At 60.6% G+C, this 21,051-nt stretch overlaps 1 protein-coding gene across 1 annotated transcript in view; it reads right to left on the bottom strand.

The window, feature by feature from the left end:
- FBN3 (fibrillin 3) overlaps positions 1-19,212 on the bottom strand; it is a 54,239-nt gene extending 35,027 nt beyond the window's left edge. Inside the window, exons 1-29 of the mRNA XM_035723607.1 lie at positions 19,067-19,212; positions 18,843-18,925; positions 18,249-18,347; positions 17,954-18,049; positions 17,615-17,710; positions 15,853-16,050; positions 15,622-15,747; positions 15,362-15,487; positions 12,763-12,915; positions 12,470-12,652; positions 12,001-12,144; positions 11,816-11,935; positions 11,591-11,716; positions 10,424-10,546; positions 10,011-10,286; positions 9,659-9,712; positions 8,083-8,208; positions 7,870-7,995; positions 6,394-6,513; positions 6,129-6,266; positions 5,927-5,977; positions 5,538-5,663; positions 3,757-3,981; positions 3,449-3,574; positions 3,004-3,132; positions 1,841-1,966; positions 954-1,079; positions 656-778; positions 387-512 (exon numbers count right to left, since the gene is read on the bottom strand). Coding sequence (XP_035579500.1) covers positions 387-512; positions 656-778; positions 954-1,079; positions 1,841-1,966; positions 3,004-3,132; positions 3,449-3,574; positions 3,757-3,981; positions 5,538-5,663; positions 5,927-5,977; positions 6,129-6,266; positions 6,394-6,513; positions 7,870-7,995; positions 8,083-8,208; positions 9,659-9,712; positions 10,011-10,286; positions 10,424-10,546; positions 11,591-11,716; positions 11,816-11,935; positions 12,001-12,144; positions 12,470-12,652; positions 12,763-12,915; positions 15,362-15,487; positions 15,622-15,747; positions 15,853-16,050; positions 17,615-17,710; positions 17,954-18,049; positions 18,249-18,347; positions 18,843-18,925; positions 19,067-19,212 — 3,817 coding nt within the window. The remainder of the gene's footprint in view (positions 1-386; positions 513-655; positions 779-953; positions 1,080-1,840; positions 1,967-3,003; positions 3,133-3,448; positions 3,575-3,756; positions 3,982-5,537; positions 5,664-5,926; positions 5,978-6,128; positions 6,267-6,393; positions 6,514-7,869; positions 7,996-8,082; positions 8,209-9,658; positions 9,713-10,010; positions 10,287-10,423; positions 10,547-11,590; positions 11,717-11,815; positions 11,936-12,000; positions 12,145-12,469; positions 12,653-12,762; positions 12,916-15,361; positions 15,488-15,621; positions 15,748-15,852; positions 16,051-17,614; positions 17,711-17,953; positions 18,050-18,248; positions 18,348-18,842; positions 18,926-19,066) is intronic.
- Between the last annotated feature and the right edge of the window lie 1,839 nt (positions 19,213-21,051).

Raw genomic sequence — 21,051 nt, 5'->3', positions numbered from 1 at the left:
CAGACTAGGGTCCCCAAGCAGGGCTCAGGGAACAGTTCAGAGCGCCTTTCCCATTTTGCTCACCCTGTTACGCATAAAGCGCCTCGGTGTGCAGGTATCTTAAAATGCAGCCCTGGGAGCGGGGTGTGAAGCTGTGTGCGTATCAGGTACACAGGGAGTGGTCGGCGGACGTGCTCAAAGTGCAAGGTTCGGGGTATCTGCTGCTCTGAATCAGACCCCACAGGCCCTGGCGTGTGGTGGTCGGCTGAGGGCGCCAGCGCTGCTGCAAAGCCTGTCCCCCCTCCCCGCATGCGACAGGGAAATGGCCTGGTGTCTGTCTCGCCCGTGTGCTTCCCTGTGCGTGAGCCCAGATGCCGTCTCCTGCACCCCCAGTCCCGGCTCCTCACCAACGCATGTCCTCCCGTCCAGCGTGGCCATGAAACCGTCATAGCATAAGCAGTGGTGGTCCCCTGGCACGTTGGCGCACTGGCCCCCATCGCAGATGTCCGGGTTCTCCGCACACTCATCCACGTCTGGGGGGGTGGGGGGGGCTGGGCTGTAAGCAGGCAGGGACAGAGGGGGAGCCCCAGGGACCCTGCCACAGGGTCAGTAGGCTGTCCCCGGTCTGGCTGGCTTCACCTGGGCCAGGCTCAGTCAGTTCCCCCATGCCACACACCTGCACACGCCCTCCCGTCGGGCATCAGTGAGTAGCCGCGGCTGCAGCCACAGCGGTAGCTGCCCTCCGTGTTCGTGCAGTGCATGTCACAGCCACCGTTCCCGGCATGGCATTCGTTTATGTCTGCCAGAGGCAGGGCAGAGGTGGAGGGGCAGGGCCAGGGGACGGGGCCAGGCATGGAGCTGACGGGGGACGGGGGAAGGACTGCCGATGGGGCTGGGGCGGGGCTGGGGGGGCTGGGGCGGCCTGCGGGGGCTGGTCCCCCCCCCCCCCGTGGGGCAGGTGGGCGTGGTCTCACCCATGCAGCCCTGGTGGTCAGGCGTGCTCTGGAAGCCAGCGTGGCAGGAGCACTGGAAGGCCCCAATGACGTTGACACAGTGGCCGTGGGGACACAGGCCGTCATTCAGGGAACACTCGTCGACATCTGTGGGGGGAACATGTGGCTGGTGGGGGCTGGGTGTGAGCGGATGGCCAAACGGAACCTTCTACCATCGACGTGTCCCTGAGACACTCACACATGCAAAAACACATCTTTGCATGGACACACTCTTCCTGGACACACACCCACACTCAAATACACACTCACATCCCTTTGCCCACTCACAAGACTCACAAACACACCCAATACGCACACACTCACCCTCGGTAGATGCACATCCACACACAGACTCATGCAGCCATGTGCATGTTCATGTAGGCTCACACACACCCTCACACCCACTCATGTGCAAACACAATCGTCCTCAGTAGACACACAAATTCACACCATGTGCACTCATATGGACTCACAAACACACCTCTCACCTATACTTGCCGTTGTGTCAATACACACCCAGAGGCACACTCACACACACCCACACACAAACACACCCTCGGACTCCTTCACCTGCAAACATCCTCACCCGAGTAAATACACATCCACACTTAGACACACATTCTCTCTCTCGCAAGCTCATGTGGACTCACAAATAAACACCCACTCACACACTCACTCTTGTCTAGGCAGATACACACCTCCACACTGACATACACATGCTCTCCTGTCTCGTGTGTGCAACCTCTCACACACACCGATGTACACTGACACACATGTGCACACTCAGATACACGGTCAGACGTGCACAAACACGCATTCCCACTACTACACTCACGGCACCGACGCACACATATGGGTTGCATGCTCACCCTCACAGGTGGTGCCCTGGGCCGTCCGCGCATGTCCAGGGGGGCACTGACACGTGTAACTCCCCTCCGTGTTGGTGCAGGTACCTCCCCGGCACAGCAGCGGGTCCCGCACACACTCGTCCACGTCTGGGCATGTGGGAGAGAGAGCACTGTGAAGACGCGGGCGGGGCAGGTGTGCCGTGGCTCGTGGAAGCTTCTCCCTGCAGACACTGGCACTGCCCAGGAGAGCCTGGAGGCTTGGGGCTCAGTTGACCCAGCAGAGTTTGAGCTGAGGAGCAGGGACATGTCAGCCCAAGAAGGAAGCTGGAATTCTCAGGAGAGTCAGGGCCACGAGGCTGACACTCCTGGAGTTACTGAAGGAGCCCCTGAGAAGCCACCCTGTAGGACACAGGGGGAAGGCAAGGTCCAGTCTCCAGGCATCAGTGTGGGGAGCAGGCTGTCGCACCACCCTCCTCAAGCTCCAGTCTCGTGTACCTCCTTCCACCCCTCTGGCCCACCCCAGGGCCTTTGCACCTGCTGTTCTCCCTTCAGGCTGATCTTCCAGCCCCTCTTCACCACATTTAGTCCCACTCTCTCAGCCACAACGTCAAGCCCGCCCAGAACAGGACATCCCTGGCGACCACACCCCACCCCACCACGTGGCCCTCTCAGGTGCTTCTCACAGTGGCCATTTTGCATGTCTCTGGGAATTCATTTTATTAACAGGTGTCGCCCCATCAGGTCACAAGCTCTAAGAGACTGGCTGTCTGCTACTGACCTCTTGGTGGTTCATAAAACGTTCACTGAATGAATAAAAAAGGGAAGGAAGGAAGGAAAGAAGGAAGGAAGGAAGGGAGCGCCTCTCTCTAGGGCCCTTCTCCTCTTCTCACACGACACCTGCCCTCGGAGAACTCACCCAGATCTCAGTCCCTAGGCCTCAATTCTGCATGACAGACCCGCTGGTCGGCTGCCTTTGGGGAGGCCACTGCGCAGCACCCAGATTCGCTGGGTCTCGGCTGGGTCTCAGCTTCTCCCCACACCTGCCCTCCCCACCTCATCCATCACGGCAATGTCCCCACCATCCCTCCCCTCAGCCCCAACACCGGCCAGGAACCGCCCTGCCCAGGGCCACTCCGCACAACGGCCCCGGGGCCACTCCGCACAATGGCCCCGCGGCCACCTACCCACACAGTTCTTCATCAGCATGAAGCCACTGTCGTAGCCACGGAAACACTCGCACTCAAAGCTGCCTGGGGTGTTGACACAGGTGCCCTGGCCACAGAGGTCAGGGGAGATGTGGCACTCGTCAATGTCTGCAGAGAGAGGAGCAGGGGACCGGCCTCCACATCTGTAGACAGCCGGAGCTGCTGGAATGAGCCCCGGGGGCGGGGGGGGGCGGCGCACACCAGCCAACGGCAGGGAATTTCCTCCCTGGAGGTCCCCTCTGTCAGCCCCTCCTTTTACAGGGGTCCCTAAGGGCCAGAGAGGGCGGCAACCTGCCCTGGGTCACACTGCTGGCCAGCAGGCAGGACAAGAGGTGCCCAAAGAAGAGGGGTCTTGACTCCACATCTTGCTTCGAAGCCCGCATTCCCGCAGGCGTCCCCCCCAGAGGCCGAGGTGGGCCCGTACCTGTGCAGTTCCTTCCCTGAGCATCCAGGGCGAAGCCCCCTGAGCAGGAGCAGTGGAAGCTGCCCATGGTATTCCTGCAGGTGCCGTGCATGCAGAGGCCGGGGAACGCCTTACACTCATTCACATCTGCGGTCAGGAGCAGAACGTGTGGCCAGTCAAACACCTCCAGTGTCCCTGGGTTTGCTCCCGAGACTTCACGGCTCTCCCTGCGGACACTCCGCGCTCTCCCCAGCGCACTTCCCACCTCCAGGCCTGCGCCTGTGCTGTGCCCTCTCCCCGCCCTGCAGACTCCCAGTGCCCCCACACACCTCTATAGAAGGGCTGGCCTGATAGGAAGTCCCGGCTGGCGAAGCCCGGCCCCCGGGGACACAGGCTGGCAAACGCCGGGGACGCGGGCTCTGGGCACGCCTCGCATGCAGCCCCCCAGGCGGCCCCCACGGAGCAGCAACAGATGTCCATCCGGTACTTGCCAGGCAGGGCGGCCCCACACTCGTCCTCATCCCAACTCAGGAAACACGGCTCCAGGCGCATGTCTACACAGAGGGACAGTCACCTGGTTCCCCCCACCACCACCACACTGCACCAGCTGCCACATGGGCAATTCAGTCTCCCTCAGCAGCATCTGTCTGACACGCCCTCCCCAGTAGGAAGAGTGCACAGGAAGTGACTTCTTCCTGCTGACCCTCGGTGTCATCCAGCGGTGACATTTTAATGGCAATAACTTGTCCTGCTAAGGGGCTTGCTATGTGCTAGGCGCCGTCCTAAGCTCCTCAACCCATTTAATCTTCAAAATAACACCAAGATGAACCTATCGTGGTCACGTCCATTTTACGGGCAAGAAAACCAAGGCACAGAAGGGTTAGTGGCTTCCCTGAGGCCACACAGTTAGCAAAAGGCAGAGCCTTGTTCACACCAGGCCATCTGGCTCCAGGGCATGTGCTTAATCTGTAAGACTCCCTCAGAACCACCTGACAGCAGATAAGCCTCCCTCGAGACCAGACACAAGGGTCTAAGACAGGGGCCACTAACTACAGCCCGGGAGTGGCTGCCTGTCTTTATAAGTAAAGTTTCACGGACACACAGCCACAGCGCCTTGCTTCTGTATTGTCTGCGGCTGTTTTTGTGTTACTCGATAGAGCTCAGTAGCTGCAACAGAGATGTGTGTGGCGCGAAAAGCCAAAAATATTAACCCTGGTCCTTTGCAGAAAAAGTTTGCTGACTGCTGGTCTAGAACAATTTCTCTCTCTTTACAAAAGGAACACACATTTAGGCAGGACGATTTGAAGACGAGACCCTGTTCTAGAACCTCGAGAACCTCTGGGAGCCCTGTGACACACACAAGGATCCTCCCCTGTACCCAGTGCCCTGGTTCAGGCTAATGGTCCCATCTGAGCAGACGGGGCTGCAGTCGGAGCCTCCCGGTTCACCTGGCCCTGAATTCGGCACATGGGGCCTGAGATGCAACGGCTTTTTTCTCTTTACTCGGTTACCTCCTTTCCTTGGTTACATTTTGGAGCCAGGGGTGGGAGACCCACTGCACGCCTAAAACTCGGTTCAGAAAGTAAGCAAAGTTGAAAAGGAACCTACGAGAAGGCTCCTAGCCAACTGCAGGAGGAAACTGGACGGAAGACAGAGCCCCGTCTGCTGCCTAAGATATGCTTTTGGCCAAGAAATGTCTGCTACAAGATGTTGACCAAGAAACCCTCGCCCAGGAGGAAAACATTTCTGATCTCTGAGCCTGAGGGGGAGCCATTCAGGGGAGCGTTTGAGCCCCGGATGCTGAGGGAGATTCTGGGCACGCTAAGGGCGCCTGGTGAGCAGATCCACTCTGAGTCAATACTCTTCGGTAACGAGAAAGAATAAATAAAAGTTGCAGACGCTATTTCACAAGATCTTACCATGTGCCCTGAGCCTTGTTAAAGGGCAGGGAAGTGAAAGGGTGAACCCCCGAAATAAACAAGGCCCTCTTTTGACACATGTCAGCAAGAGATGAGCAGGGAACAGAGGGTCCTGGAGGTCTCCCCAAATCCCTTCTGTCCCCAGGAGGGGTCTCCAGGCACTGGGGGGGGGGGGCCCCGCACGGACTCACCCACGCACAGCCGGCCCGCGGCAGCCAGCGTCAAGCCGTCAGGGCACACGCAGAGGAAGGAGCCAGCAGTGTTGAAGCACTGCCCATTGGGACAGACCCCGGGGAAGACCTCGCACTCGTTCACATCTGGGCAGGGACAGAAAAGGAGGGGCAAGGGCTGGAGCTGCTTCCCTGGGGGCTCAGGACTCCCAGGTTGTCCTTGGGGAGGTGGGAAGGAACAGAGCCAGCCGCGGGGCCTGGGGAATCTCGGGGGAAGACCTGGGAACCGAGGAGGGAGACTCTCCGTCTCGATCTCAAAAGACTTCAGGAGCCCAGGCATCCCCCACGACGTGCACCTGTCCATGTGCGACCCAGGGGGAGGCGTGAACTACAGAGGGGCAGGGAGTTACCTTCACAGGTGAGCCCCGTCACGCGGGCAAAGCCACGGGCACAGGCAGGGTCTGCGGTTGGGAGAACCAGAGTGGGGACAGGAGTCACTCTCTCCATCCAGAGCCCTGTTCTCTCAATAGGCACCCAGGCAACCATGCTGGCCATGCCTGGGTGGTCCCCAAGAGCTCACGCGGCGCGGGGGGAGGGCTCCCAGGGCATTACCAGGCTCACAGCGTTCGCAGGGGCTCCCCCAGGCAGCGCCCAGGGTAGCACAGCACTCGGACCGCAGGGGGGCTCCGTGCAGGTTCGCTTCACAGCGGCCCTCCTGCACCTTGAGCCAGCAGGTGCCCTTGGTGCTGTCTGTTGGGGGAGGGGGTGACCCAGTTCACCTGCCAGCCAACCCACAGAGACCCAGCCTTCCCTGGGGTAGGATGCAGGGCTGGGCAGCAGGGTCCCTGCTATTCCATGGGACTCGGGGCCCTCTCACCAAGGCACATGGTGCCAGAGGGCCCCAGCCGGCTGCCAGGGGCGCATTCGCAGGCATAGGAACCGGCCATGTTCCGGCACGCGCCATTGACACAGGGGTTGGACAGGCACTCGTTGATGTCTGCAAGGACAGCCCCCCACGGGGTCCTGAGCTGTGGGAGGGGGAGCCCCAGCTGACCAGGGTCCCCTCCTCCCCAGTGGCTGCTAGGGTCCAGTGGCATAGAATGCACACCAGGCACACGCATGTCCATGCGTGTCCTTGACTAGACAAGGCACATGCACGCAGGCAGGGTGCCCAGGAATGGAATGTGCAGACACCTACGCATGTGTGCCTGCACTGAGTTGCACTGGACGCCCACGCAAGTGCGCTGACATGCAGGATCCTGTGAGCACACACACGTGACCGATATGGAGGGACAGACACAGTGTGGAACAGCGACCCTCAAGGGGGTCTTAGCACACGAGAGGATGAGAGTGAGAGGCAGGAGGAAAGCCCAGAGAGGACAAGGGTGAATGTGACCAGGGAGCAGGTAGATGCAGGGGCTGAATGGAACGGGGTCTGGGGAGGGACATGTGGGGGACAGAAGTTGCTCAGGAGTCGGGCAAGGTGGGTGCGGTGATGGTGCAGTGGAGAGCTGTGGCTGTCAGGGGAGGAAGAGGAGTCAAAAGGCCCCCAGGGAGAGGTAGAGTCATGCAGAGGGAGCAAGGGGGCGTGAGTGCTGGGGAACAAGTACCTTGCTGCAAAGTGTGTGCATGCTTGAACACGTGTGTGTGCGTGCACAAGGGCACAGCTGTGTGAACACACATCTGAGTGTGTGAGTGTGAGCCTAAGTGTGAAACCATGAGAATGTGGGCACACACATTTCTTTGAGAGTGTGCGTGACTGTGTGGGCATGTCCATGAGTGTGAATGTGGGTATAGTTGTGTTTTGAGTCAGTACCAATACGTGTAACTCAGCGTCTGGTTGTATGCACACACGTGTGATTGTGTGAATGTCTGAATGCATGCATAAGTGTGCGACTGTGTGTGGCTGTGAGTACAAGTGGGTAAAGTGTAGGAATAAGTGGGTGTGTGAATGTGGGTATATGTGCGTTTGAGTGCACACACCCATGCTTGTGTATAACTGTGTGAGACCAAGTGTGAATACGCCTGTGAGTGTGATTGTGTGGATGTGGCTGTGAATGAGTAGACATGCATCTTTCCGCATGTGTCTGTGTCTACACACCACACGCAGCCTGGTGCAGGTGTCTGAGTATATACATGCCTGTGGGCACATAGCACATGCAGTGCGTAAGGGGGTGTGTGCGCCTGAGTGCGTGCCTGTGTGCGCACACACAGCATGCATGTGTCTGAGAATGCGTGTGTGTACACAGGATGCAGCATAAGCGCTGGAACGTGTGTGCGCCTGCGTGGGTACACACCACACGGGTGTCTGTGTGCACGCGTGCGCCGCGGGCAGCGCGCTGGGACCCGGTACCTTCACAGGTCTCCGTGTCCTGCCGGAGGCTGAAGCCCTGGGGGCAGGAGCAGCTGTAGCTGCCGGGGCTGTTCCGGCACCAGCCGTTGCCACACAGGAGGCTGTTGCGAGCGCACTCGTCCACGTCTACAAGGCGAGGGTGGGAGAGCGCGGTGAGGGGTGTGCAGTGAGGGCCGCCGGCGCACTTGCCCGCGTCCCGCTGGGCGCGCTCACCCACGCACTCCTGGCCGGCCGCGCCCGCCTCGTAGCCCGGGCTGCAGACGCAGCGGTAGCTGCCCCGCAGGTTCTCACACGCGCCGTGGGTGCAGACGTCGGGGTCCAGGGCGCACTCGTTGATGTCTGCGGGAGGAAGAGGGCAGACCAGCTGCCGGGCTCACAAGTCTCCAGAAGCCACCGCCACCCCTCCCCCAAATGGGGCCAGAGCCGGTCCCCATTTCCCTCTAAACCCGCGGTTTCCCGTCGCTGTGGACCTCTGGGGCCGTGTTTTGCTGTGGGCTCCGTCCTGTGCACTGTAGCACACTGACCAGCCTCCCTGGCCTCTACCCATCCAATGCCAATGGTACCCCTCCCAGTATTTCTCCACACATTGCCAAATGTATGGGGGTGGGGGGGTGGGGCTGTCCTCAGTTTGGAACCCATGGAACGAAAATTTGTATAGCAGCAACATAATAAAAATAAAAGCAATCCTAACAGCTAACATTACAGAGTGCTTACTACTTTGTGCATATGAACTCATCTGACCCTCATAACACCCCCGAAACAGGTCCTATTACTATCCCCACTTCACAGACAAGGAAACCGAAGCAGAGAGGGTGACTAATTTGCCCCAGGTTATTCAATCGGTTGATGGTAGGGCCAGGATTGGAACCCAGGCATCTGGCTCCAGGACCTGTGCCTTTAACTGGATGAGGGCATGGTGGTCCGGACATCTGTCCTCCCCTGATGGCCCAGCAGTCAGTGGGAAATCAATGGTAGCCTAAGTCCTTGTGTGTGTGTGTGTGTGTGTGTGTGTGTGTGTGTGTGTGTGTGTGTGTGTGTGTGTTCAGCCAACAGAGGAGACACACACCTGGGGAATTTCCTTCCCTTGCAAGTTTCAACTCTACAGATCTGGCACTTTGGGCTGAGACCTGCTGGCCACAGGAGATCAGCCAGGGATCCCAGGGTAGGGACTGTCCGGTTGTGGGGGGGACTGGAAGAATCGCAGAGGTTGCGGAATGAGTGGGGCTGAAAACACAGCTCAGGAGGGAAATGAGGCGTGGGAAAAAGCACGGCTTCACACATCCACCATCTCCAGCTCTATGGGTTGAACTGTGTCCTCCCCACATTCATACGTTAAAGTCCTAACCCCCAGGACCTCAGCACCTGGCCTCACGTGGAGATCGGGTCTCTACAGAGGCAATCCCGTGAAAACCAGGTCATAAGGGTAGACTCCCAATCCATTCCAATGTGATGGTTGTCTACTTATGAAAGGGGGAAATTTGGACATACATACAGGGAGAGCCCCATGTAAAGATGGAGGCAGAGATTGGGGGGGATACTTCTACAAGCCAAGGAACACCAAAGATTGTCATTGACCACGGGAAACTGGAAGAGAAGCAAGGAGGGGCTCCTCCTGGCTTCAGAAGGAACCAACCCTGCCTACACCTTGATCTCAGACTTTGAGCCTCCAGAGCTGCGGGAGAATACATTTCTGTTGTTAAAGCCCCCAGCCTGTGGTACTTGGCTACAGCAGCCCCAGCAAACTGACACAGTGCCCCCCAGCCCCCTCCTGACCCCCACTGCCACGCACCTCTACCGTCGGTGGTGATGCCCAGACCGCTACTGCACAGAACCTGGAACTCGGCTGGGGGGGGGGGGCGGGCAGGGACAGGGAAGAGAGGAGTCAGTGGTCATTGCTGAGCCTCAGCCACTCCCAAGGATGTGGCCCCTTGGTGTTGTGCAAGAGTCTGGGACCAAGATGCCTCCCTCCATGGAGAGAGCAATTTTCTGCAGTCTCTTCTTGGGGAGAGTCCCCAGTGGAGAGATGCCCCCCACAAACCCATGGGGGCCAAGACCTCTGTCCCCTCCCACCCCCAGGGTGATGAACTGGAAGGTGTACAGGGACGAAAAAGGCAGGCAGGGTCAGGCAGCAGGATGCTCACCAGAGTCCTTGGCAGGACACGGCTGGCAGGGCTCCCCAAATCCGTGGTCCGGGCTAGCGCAGCAGCACTCGGATTTGGTGACCGCACCAGGGAAGGGGCGGGCGCAGGAGCCCTGCTCCAGGGCTCCATAGCAGGTGCTGTGCACATGGGTGTCCATGCACACGCGGCCATCCGTGCCCACGGCCAGCCCCCCCAGGCAGTGGCAGCGAAAGGAGCCCTCAGTGTTGGTGCAGTGGCCGTTCATGCAGATGCCCGGAGTCTGGCACTCATCGATGTCTGTGGGGGTTGGGGGGGCCATAGGGGCTCTGCAACAGGTCCCAGTGCCCCCCACCTGCTCCTCCCCCAGCCTCTCCCCTCCCTGCCCATCACCATCACTTCCATCCCAGCCCGTCCTATCCAGCCCCTGGCCTCACCCACGCAGTAGCGGCCACTGGGTGCCAGCAGGAAGCCGGATTTGCAGAGACACGTGAAGCTGCCGTCCTCGTTGATGCACACTCCATTGGCGCACATGGTGGTGGTGGCACACTCGTTGTGATCTAGAGACACCCAAGAGGTGGGATCCCATCCCGGCCCTGCCCTGCCTACAGACCAGCCCCTCCTGCTCTTTTACGCAGCGCAGCAGAGTAAGGGCTGAGCGCCCAGGACCCCACCCAGGGGCCGGGGGCCCGACCCGGCAGCATATGGCTTGTCTGTGATTCTGTCTGCCTGGATATCAGTCTGTCTGCTGGAACGTGAGCTCCCCTGGGACACGACAGGTAAGGGCTCCATAAATATTTGTTCAAAGTTAAATGAATGAGGTGGTGGTTGCACGGCACTGGGCATATATTAAATGCCGCTGAAATGTTCGCTTCTAAACGATTAAATTTATCTGGTGTGAGTCTCACCTCACCTCACTTTAAAACAAAGAAAAGGGGAAAACAGCCGACAAGAACATAGTCTAATTGAAAGGAAGTGGCAGGTGCAGAAACAAGTATGAAAGTATCAGTTTTGCACAAAAAGGACTGCACCAGAAAAGGAAAAAGAAATGAATGAATGAAAGATGCACACAAAACTCTGTACATGAATGTCCACGGCAGCATTCTCCGTAATTGCAAAAAGTGGAAACAGCCCAGATGTCCATCCCTGAGGAGTGAAGAAACAAGATGTGGCCCTCCAACCACACAAGGGCACGTCACTTGGCCACCAACAGGGGCGAGGCGCCAACACACGCTGCCCCGTGGAAGACCCGGAACCCCACAGGGAGCCAGAGCCCTGCACACCCCCCCCCGCAAGGTCCCAATCCCATACTCTCAGCTAGACTCGCTGCCACGCGACAGGTCGGAGGACGTGCTTCGGTCCAGGGTCAGACAGCCCTTGCTGGGATTCATGGAATGAACTCCGGAGGGAGGGAATGAAGGAGTGAGTCGGAGCAACAAAGCGCAAGAAGGATCTCGGGCAGGTTGGGTGGGTTCAGAAGGGGGAGCGGCGGCTCCATCTTTGGAAGAGGGTGGGTGATGCAGCAGAGAAGACGGGCAAGGTGGCCCTCATGGGAGCCCCCGGGGCCCCCAGGCCCCCCACCCGCCCGCCCATCCCCAACTCACCCACACAGTTCTTGCCGCCAGGGCCCAGCTCGAAGCCCGCATTGCAGACACACCGGAAGCTGCCCTCCGTGTTGACGCAGCGGCCGTGGTGGCAGAGGCTGCTGCCGACAAGGCACTCGTCCACGTCTGCGGTGGGGGGGGAGGCGGCAGCCGGTCAGACTGGGATTCAGGCCGCAGATGTGGGCCAGGCAGCCCCGGTGTCCCCACTCCGATGGACAGCCATACCCACGCACGCCTGCTTGGCCGGCGTCGCCTGGAAGCCGTCGCGGCACCGGCAGCGGTAGGAGCCGGGGGTGTTGACGCAGTCTCCGTGGTGGCAGGGGCTGCTGGCGCATTCATCCACATCTGCGGGCAGAGGACCCTGAGCCCCCGCCCTGCAGGTAGGCCCCGCCCACCCAGCCCCGACTCACCGATGCACTCCCCTCGAACGTCCTGCGTGTAGCCCGCGTTACACTCGCATTGGTAGCTCGAAGGGGTGGGCAGGCAGCGGCCGTTGAGACACAGATTGGTAAAGTGTCGGCAGATGTCGATGGTCTGGTTCAAGGTGGCTGTGCCTGAGGGCGGGGTCAATAGGTATACCTGAGGGGAGGCCTTGCCTCTGGGCTGGGACTCTCACTCTGAGGCTGGAACCCTGCGCACGTCGGCCTGGCGTGGTGCCCTAACTGCAGACCCGCACACTGGCTGAGACCCCCACCCGAGGCCCAAACCCTGACTTTGAGACCCAGATCCCAAATCTAGCCCCACCCCAGACCACTGTCAGTACTTTCATCTTTACTGCCCAGGCCAAGACCCCCACTCCCCAAAGCCCTGGTCCTCCCTCTGAGGCCTGGACCCCCTCCCCAAAGTCTTGGATCCCTCCTCCCAAGTCCCAGGCCTCACCAATGTGGGCATTGCCAAGGCCCAGGCTGGGAACACCACGCCCACTGGAACCATGGGGGCTGTGCCGTTCAGGCCCAAGGCCAGGACCCACACCGTTGGACCCAAAGCCAGGGAGACCAGGGAAGGGGCCAGGGTAGGAGGGCAGCAGTGGAAGCCCCTGCACACACAGTCGCTGGAACTCATCTGCAAAGAAGCAGCGTTTGAGGCCAGGCCCTCCGTCATGCCCCAGGGCCCCTCCTCTGCAGGGAGCTCTGGGGGCAGAGGAGGGTGGGGGACAACCTCAGGCCACTCACCAGAGCCCCGCAGAGGACACGGCTCAGGGGCTGGGCCAGCTGCCCAGCACCTGCCCCTGTCACAGCAGCACCGCCTCTGAGTATAATGGCCGGCGAGGTCTCCAGCACAGCGGCCCACGATCAGTACAGAGAAGCAGGTGCCGGCCCGGTGGTCTGCGATGGGGAGGGGACGGATCAGTTACCAGACCTGGGTTCAAATGCCAGCTCCACCAACACTGCCGGCAGGACAGGACTCCTTGCCGCCCTGTGCCTCGGTTTCCCCATCCCTGGAATGGGCGTGCTCAGAGCATTCACTTTCCCTTGGAAGAATGTTGCCGAGATAAAAAAGTGAAGCACCCATATCTGGCACATGGCCGATTCTCACTGAATGAGAATCTTACTATGAAGATTTCCAAATTATCCCAGGGAGATGGATTTGGGCTCATTCCAAGCAAAAGCCTTCCAACACCTATAGCGGACATTGGTAGTAAGCTCCCTGTCTCTCTGGGCGTTCAACCACACTGAGGAAGACTCCTTGGTTTGGGGGGCTGCCCTGGTGGGAGGTCAGGCTGGACGCTCAAGCGAGGACACCAGGATCTGTGTCTATGTGCCCCCACCTGCCAGCCCTGGGCATTTGGGGAAATCTGCGATGCTATGAATTCGAGGAGGGGCCCAAGGAGCAGACGGCTGGATTGATGACTGCAGCCCCGGGGGAACTGAGACAGAGGCTCCCCAGCCAGGAGAACCATGGACACCCTTCCCCAACCCACTCTGCTCTGGAGTCTAACAGCTTTATGCAGTGATCAGATTTCTCAGGCTCAAAGAGTGTATTTTTAGCTTAAAAACGCACAAATCTTGGCCTGTGGCCCACAGTGAAACCTCTTCCACCAGCTGGGAGGGCCCCTGACAGCAGCCCCCGCCCTGCCCTGCCCCAGGCTAAGAAAACACGAAAATATTTCTTTTTGAAAGAGAGAGAGAGAGAGAGAGAGAGAGAGAGAGAGAGCGCGCGAGACCACCAGCATGCGCACCAGCAGGGGGAGGGGCAGAGGGAGAGAGACAATCCCAAGTACGCTACACACTCAGCATGGAGCCCACTTGGGGTTTGATCTCACGACCCTGAGACCACCACCCAAGTCGAAAACCCCAAAAGTAGGACGCTCAACCGAGCCACCCAGGCGCCCCAACACACAAACGTTTCTACCTCCCCTGCCCCAACCCATGGGGACCCCCAGGCGCACGTGTGGGAGTTGCGGCTGTGTGTGCCCAGATGAGGGGAGGTCAACAGATTCATTCAGGGTCACACAGCTACTAAGGAGGGAGAGGGAACAGGAACACAGATACCCGAACCCCAAGGGATCTGACCAAGCAGCTGCCTCTCAAGTAGGGAAGACAGAGACAGAATGTAAGAATTTTAACAAAAATGATGCTGCCTTTTGCTTAGAAAGCACCCGCTGTGACCAGGCCCTGCTACGTGCCCCAGCTGCACTGTTCTCTTGTCTTTGTGAACGGGTGTTGAGTATCCGCTACATCCAGCCCCCGGCATATCATTCCAAAATTGTATTTAATCCTCTCCACGACTCCAAGAGGTAGGTATTACCATGATCCCCATCTTACAGACGAGGAAATTGGGGCACAGAGAGGTTAAGACACTTGACCAAGGTCACAGAGTTTGTGAGCAGCTCAGGGAGCAGTTGGAACCCAGGACTGCATCCCAAGCCCATGTTCAGGGGCAACCTGACCTTGGTTCAAATCTAGGCTCCACTGTTTCATAGCCGGGAGGGGACTCTTATTCCAGGGGACTTGCCCAGAGGTATCTTCCATGCTGACCATGACGGCCCCCAGGTGTGGAGGAACAGAAGGTCTAGCGTTGGCCACAGCACACTGGCAGAAGTCCAAACACAATATTCCCAGCCCTGCCTGGTAGAGGCCCAGCCAGAGGGGCCCTGGTGATGCTGGGGAACTGCCAAGCCCCTTCCCTCCTCCCCAAACCAGGACTCTGCCCATCCCCCGCCACAAGCGTCCATATTCCTGGCTTGCCCCGTTAGCCACTGGCGATGGCTTAAATCTACTGACGAGTTCATCAAATCAGCAGGACAGGGAATGAGAGCCCAGGGTCCCCTGCCCGCGGGGTGGGGTGTGGGGGATTACAGGAGGGTGGGCATCCAGGGGGAGGCATGGCCAAGAGGACCTCATCCTGGCTGGGGGGTCTGGGTAGGGCAAGGGTATAGGCATGTATCTGTTCTGAACTTACTGAATTGCCTCAAGCAAACCTCCCCTCTCTGGGCCTCAGTTTCCCTAGCTCAAAACAGAGGATGTGGGGGGAAGATGGGGTCCCCTAGAAAATGTCTGGAAAGGGCGCCTGAGTGGCTCAGTCAGTTAAGCATCAGGCTCTTGGTTTCAGCTCAGGTCCTGATCTCAGGGTTGTGAGATGGAGCCCCCCCTCAGGCTCACACTCAGGGGGGAGTCTGCTTCTCTCCGTCTCCCTCTGCCCCTCCTCCGGCTAGCATGCGCTCTCTCTCAAATAAATAAATAAATCTTAAAAAAAAAAAAGATGGATGAGCAAGGAGCCTGTCTCCTAACCGCCCTCTGTCCCTCCAGCCCCCTTCAGGCCCCAGCTCACCCAGGCAGCGGGAGCCGTCCAGGCTGCTGGCAAACCCAGGGGGACAGGTGCACACAAAGCTCCCAACGGTGTTGGTGCAGTCGCCCCCAGAGCAGAGGCCCGGCACGCTGAGACACTCGTCCACATCTGTGTAGACCGGATGCCGGTCAGAAGTGGGTCCGCCACCAGCTCTAACCCCTCCTCTTCCTCCTCCTTCCAGGGAGCTTGAGCTGCCCAGAGCACAGAGGAGGTCCCTCCTCGTCAGCCTCCCCGTCACCCACCTTCACACTTGGCACTGTTCTCACTGAGCCGGTGTCCCGTCCGGCAGCGGCACTCGAAGGAGCCCACAGTGTTGATGCAGCCGCCCCCCTGGCACAGGCCTGGGACAGCCTGGCACTCGTCCACATCTGCAAGGGGATGACAGGCCTATCGGAGGGAAGAGCCAAGACCGCAAGGGCTCCCACTCAGCCCTGGCTCCCAGCACCTTCGTCCCTGCTCGCTGACTCCCTTACCTTGGCAGGCCCCTGTGCGGATATTGGGAATGAAGCCTCGGCGGCAGGGGTGTGGCTGTGCCGGACAGAGCTCGCACGGGAGGCCCCAGGCACGGCCCACAGTAGCACAGCAGAGAGCCTTAGTGCACACGAGGCCCGTGAGCTGGTGCTGGCAGCCCTCAGCGCCCACTTGGCCAAAGCAGGGACCCGTCCGGTAGTCTGGAAGACAGATGGGTTTGGGCAGCTGGCCTCAAGCTGCCTCCCCACCCCAGAGCCTTCTGCTTCTCCATCCCTGCAGCCCACAGCCTCCTTCCCAGCCTCCCTAATACCAACACAGCTGCCTTCACGCTGTTGCCCATCCCTACGGGACAAACTCCCATTCACTCTTCAAAACCCCTTCCTCCCCAAAGCGCTCTCCAACCAGCCTCCAAAAAAGAGGCCAGGACCTCCAAGCTCACAAAGCGCAGGGCACATGGGGAGAATCCGACCATTCCCCCCAGGCCCACCCTCCCCTCAGGTCTGGGCAGAGACCACAGATACCCAGCAGGAGCGCCTGTCTCTTCCGTGAGCGTGTGTCTGGCCCTGCCAAATCTCCCAGATTCAAGGAGGGACCCAGCATCAGCCCGAAGGCTCTGGACCCACAACACTACACCCCTGAACCCTGACCCCAGCCGAAAGGGGTTTCATCAGTGGCCCCATCTCTGTACACAGGCTCAGATGTGGCTTCCTGGCTCTATCCTCCAGATGGTTCCAGTCAAGGGGCTGGCACTGGACCAAGGGAAGCCCCTCCCAGAAGGAGAAGCCAAAGCCAGCCCCCTAGACCCGTGTGGAGTTGCTGCACAGAAATCCATAGTGGTCCTGCCTCCCCTAAGCCAAAACAACTCCAGGATCTCACCTAATTCACCCAGAATCCCCCTCGCTCCTGCCTCTCTGGGGGCGCTCACCAGCCACCACCCACTCAGGCCTCCCCTCTCTCACCGTCCCCACTGACCCTCCCTCCCCTTCAGCCACCCCGAGCTGTTCCCCTTCGGGTCAGCCCAAATTCCTAAAAGCAACCCCCCTCATGCCGAGGTAACCCTCGGCAGTCCCAGCTTCTGACTCATTGCTACACCCTCTCCGCCCCGGCTTCAGCCACAGATGGGCCTCCTCCCCCGGCAGCACCTCCCAACGCCGGGGTCATCCCAGACCCTGCCCACCTCCGCCGGCCTGGACTCCCGGGCCACACGGGGCAGTCCGACGGCTCTCACAGTTGAAAGCCCACCAGCCTCACCGCCTGGGCATGCCCCATGCTGCCTGCTCTGGTTGGCTTTCTCCTTCCCAGCTTCCCATGGGCTCCGTGCATTCTCTGCACCCTGAGCCCGCCCTCCCTCAACTTCCGCTCAGCTTCGGGCCCACACGGGGGGCAGCCCGGGGCCTGGGTGCCCAGCTGTTTCCAACTCCCCCGCATCAACTTTCCATAAAACACCGTTGCTTCTGTCATCTAAGGTTTGGCCAAAGGCTCCCGACAGGTGACCCCACCCACCTCAGCCATGGGAGTATTCTGACAGTGAGGGGTTGCAATAAAAGGGGGCTTGCTCCTCTCATGAACTCTGACCTAGCACTTCCTCCAGGAAGCCCTCCCTGACGCCCTTCCCCGGAGCAACAGTTTCTCTGCCCTTCACAGCATCAGAGACAGCAGCAAAGAGGCCAGCTGGAGCTTCCCAGGACCTGGCTACATCTCAGGGGCTGCCAAGAAGCCCCCCTCCATCCACCCAGGCCCCTACCCCCATGCCCAGCTTGGTACCTCTCTCACACTGAGGCCCCATGAAGCCATACACACAGGCACAGTGGTTGGGTCCGATGCAGCGGCCCCCGTTGTGGCAACCACGGTCGCAGACAGCTGCGGAGGACCAAGGGAGGCTGGCCTGAGCTCCCCCAGCAGCAGACGGAGCTGGGGCCCAGAAAAGCCCATCTTCACCCAGGAATCCCCACCATCGGGCCCAGACCCAATGATAAGACTGTGACGGTGAGTACGTCCCTCCAAACCCTGGTCCCAGAAGAGTGACCCGTGGGTGGGGGGCAGGTGGCAGCAGAGACCCACCGTCTGGGATCCCGGGCCCCGGCGTCCACGGGGGATACTCACGCTGCCCACACACAGTGCCTCTGTAGCCCCTCTGGCACAGGCAGGACTCCCCTCGGCAGCTGCCCCCATTCATGCAGCTCACGCTGCACCCCGACCCTAAGGACGGGGAGGAGGGACACATGGTAAAGTGACGAGTGCCACGAGGCGCGTGAACAGCAGCAGGACTAGGTTTGTGTGGCCCAGCTCGGGTCCCTTCAGTCCTGCGGCAAAACCAGCCTGCGCCCCCAGTGGCATCCGGAAGACTCTAACCTTCTCCTCCGGTCCCTGGGGGCCATCTCCCCTGGCCCCCGCTCACCTCGGCTCACCCCGCAGCTGGGGGCCAGCTGCCCATCAGCACAGGCACACAGGTTGGGTCGGGAGCAGAAGCCCTCGCCGCAGGCGTGCCTACAGACGGCTGGCAGGGGCAGAGCAGGTGACAGTCAGGGCCAGGACCTGAGTCCTGCGCCCTCCCCACCCCATCAGTGCCCAGGCAAGGCTCTGGGTTTCTGCTGGAGCCATCAGGAGACGGGCTCTTTGGGCCAGAAGTGCTGAGCAGCAAGGACAGAAGCTGGAGATGCTGGGTCGGTGACTGTGGTGTTGGGCTGGAGGGCTCTCCTGGGAGGGGAGCCAGATTTGAGAACCCCGAGGTGGCGGGTACAGACTGCAGAGAGATACAGACAGAGATGGGGGAGAGACAGGCAGGCAGAGAGACGGGGAGGTAGTAAGGCAATGGACATGAACATGGCAGGTGGCCTGGGAGCCCGAGTACAGGCAAGGGCCAATCCTGTAGTTCAGCCTGACGCCCCTGGCCAAGTCCACGCGGAAGCAGGGCTGGAAGGCCAGCAGGTCAGAGAGCTGCCCCGGCGTCCCCTGCCTGAGCCCCCCACCTCCAGGTGGCAGCGGCACTCACGAACGACACACTGGTTCCCGCCTGGCAATGTCCTCCAGCCGGGGCAGCAGTAGGTGTGGAAACGGGAGCCGCACACATTGGGCCTTCGGGAAAGCATGGCACAGCTGGTGAGCCCCTGCCCTGCGGGACGTTCCCTGGGCCTCGCTCCCCCCCCCCCCAGCAGGACAGCCCAGCCCAGCCCTGCCCACACCCCAGGGCCTCTCCACATGCCTGGTACCACGCACCCCTGCAAGATGCCAGGGCTGCCACGCCTGCGCACACGTCCGGGACCTGCAGACTCCAAGGCCCTGTCCCAACGGCCCTGGACTCCCGCCACGCACAACAGGGCCGTCCAGGCCAGCAGGAGTCGAGCCAGGGGGCCCCAGGCCATGGTGAAAGCACCAGCCCCTCTCCTTGCCAAGCACAGACCTTTCAGAACCATGATGTGTCCCTCACAGGCTGCAGAGAGGAAGCAGAGTCAACCCCAGCAGAAGCCCTTGGCCACGGACTACCCAGAACCAGAAGCACTGGGTTGGCTGTGGGGCTGGGGGAAACGGGGGGGGGGGGGGGGGGCGGAGGGAGGGAGGAAGCCCAGGGAGGTGGTGGTGGGGGGCTACTGGAGCCCAGGCAGGCATCCAGCCCTGACCCAGAAGCAGTTGAACAATCAGAGCAGGCTTCTTGGAGGAGGTGTGATGTCTCAGAGATGGAGTTAGCCAAGAGAAGGGTGCTGGGGCAGAGTGCACAGTGAGAGCAGAGGGAGAGAGGACAGGCAGGGTCGGTGTCGCAACCGAGTGCACTGTGTGGTGGAGCTTCTACTTGTAGATCTAGGGGATGGAGAGCCCTTAAAGGGCTTGAAGCAGGAGGAACAACAGTAGAACGGGTGTTTGGAGTGTGCAAAGGCTCGCAGGAGCCCAGGAGGAAGCATGCAAGTCAGGAGGTTGGGGCAGGGGTCCAGGTGAGCGGGGAGAGGACAGAATTCGAGGGATAATGAGGTGGTGGAGTCACCAGGAGCTGGAGGCTGGTTCCAAAGGAGGCAGGAGGCATTGAGGAGACTCCCAGAATTCTGGCTGGGCGGGCAGAGGGGGGATGGGATGGGTGGGGAGATAGGTGGCAGGTGCACATTCTAGGTGGGGCACTCCCTCCACCCAGCAGGGAAGGGATAGCTTTTGTGCCCATTTCTCAGATAAGCAAACTAAGGCCATCACGCAGTTAGTGAGGGGCTGGCGGTGGGTGAGTGCTGAAGCCTAGGCATCAGGGAGGGAGGGGAGGAGGGAGGGGAGGAGGGTGGGGGTGCCCCTCCCCAGGAGGTGGCTGGTTCTCTCCAGGACCTGAAGAATGGGAGGGAGGAGACGGAGACAGGGCCACTCCTGGTGTGGGAGATGACCACGTGAAGGGGAGGAGGAAGGAAGCTGGATATTTGGAGGACAGAAGGTAAAATAAATGGCCTTGGTGGGGCGGAGGGCGGGGGGCCTTTCAGGTCCTACTTTCCAGACCAGGGAGAAGAATTGGGCCCAGGTAGGGAACGGGCAGGGAATATGCTCTGTGCCATTGGGCAGGTGGCTGCCCCTCTCTGGGCCTTGGGGTGACAGAAGAGCCTGACCAGGTGGTCCCAAGGTCCTTGGGGAAGGAAGAGACCCTTGTCAACTTTGGCGGAGAGGCGGAGAAGAGTCGGCCTGGTTGGGGAGGGACACCCCCTTCTTGCTTCCAAGCTACTCCACGCCAGCCTGCGTCCCGAGGACGCCTTCTCCAGGCAGCCTCCCTCCCCGCCTCCCCCAGCCTCCGGGGGCCCTGGCCTGGCCTGACCCGGCAACCGCCCCCCCGCCCCGCCTCCGCGCCCCGCACCCGGGAGGTGCTCGAATGAATGAGCGGGGAAGGCGTGCGCGGCGGCGCGGGCGGGAAGCGAGCGGTCTCGGGCTCCGCGGACGAGCACGGGGCCCGCGGGCCGCGCTCTCCACCCGGGCAGGGCCGAGGAGCGAGGTCCCCCCGGGGCCGCGACCACGCTCGGCTCCGCCCTCACCTGCGGGTCGGGTCCTACGGCCGCCCGCGCCCGCGCGGGTGCCGGCGCCCCAGTCCCGCGCCGAGAAGAGAGCGGGTGGGCCCGGGGCTGCGGCCGCGAACAAAGGAATCCCCTCCCCCTCCCCCGCCCCGGCCTCCCCCGCCCCGCCGTCCCCGCTCGCGCCCCGCCGCGGGCCCCGCGCTTCACCGACCTGCGAGCCGGCGCGCGTGGACG

This window comes from Zalophus californianus, chromosome 1 (genome assembly GCF_009762305.2).
Source record: "Zalophus californianus isolate mZalCal1 chromosome 1, mZalCal1.pri.v2, whole genome shotgun sequence".
Taxonomy (NCBI): Eukaryota; Metazoa; Chordata; class Mammalia; order Carnivora; family Otariidae; genus Zalophus; species Zalophus californianus.
This window is presented reverse-complemented; position numbering and strand designations above follow the sequence as displayed.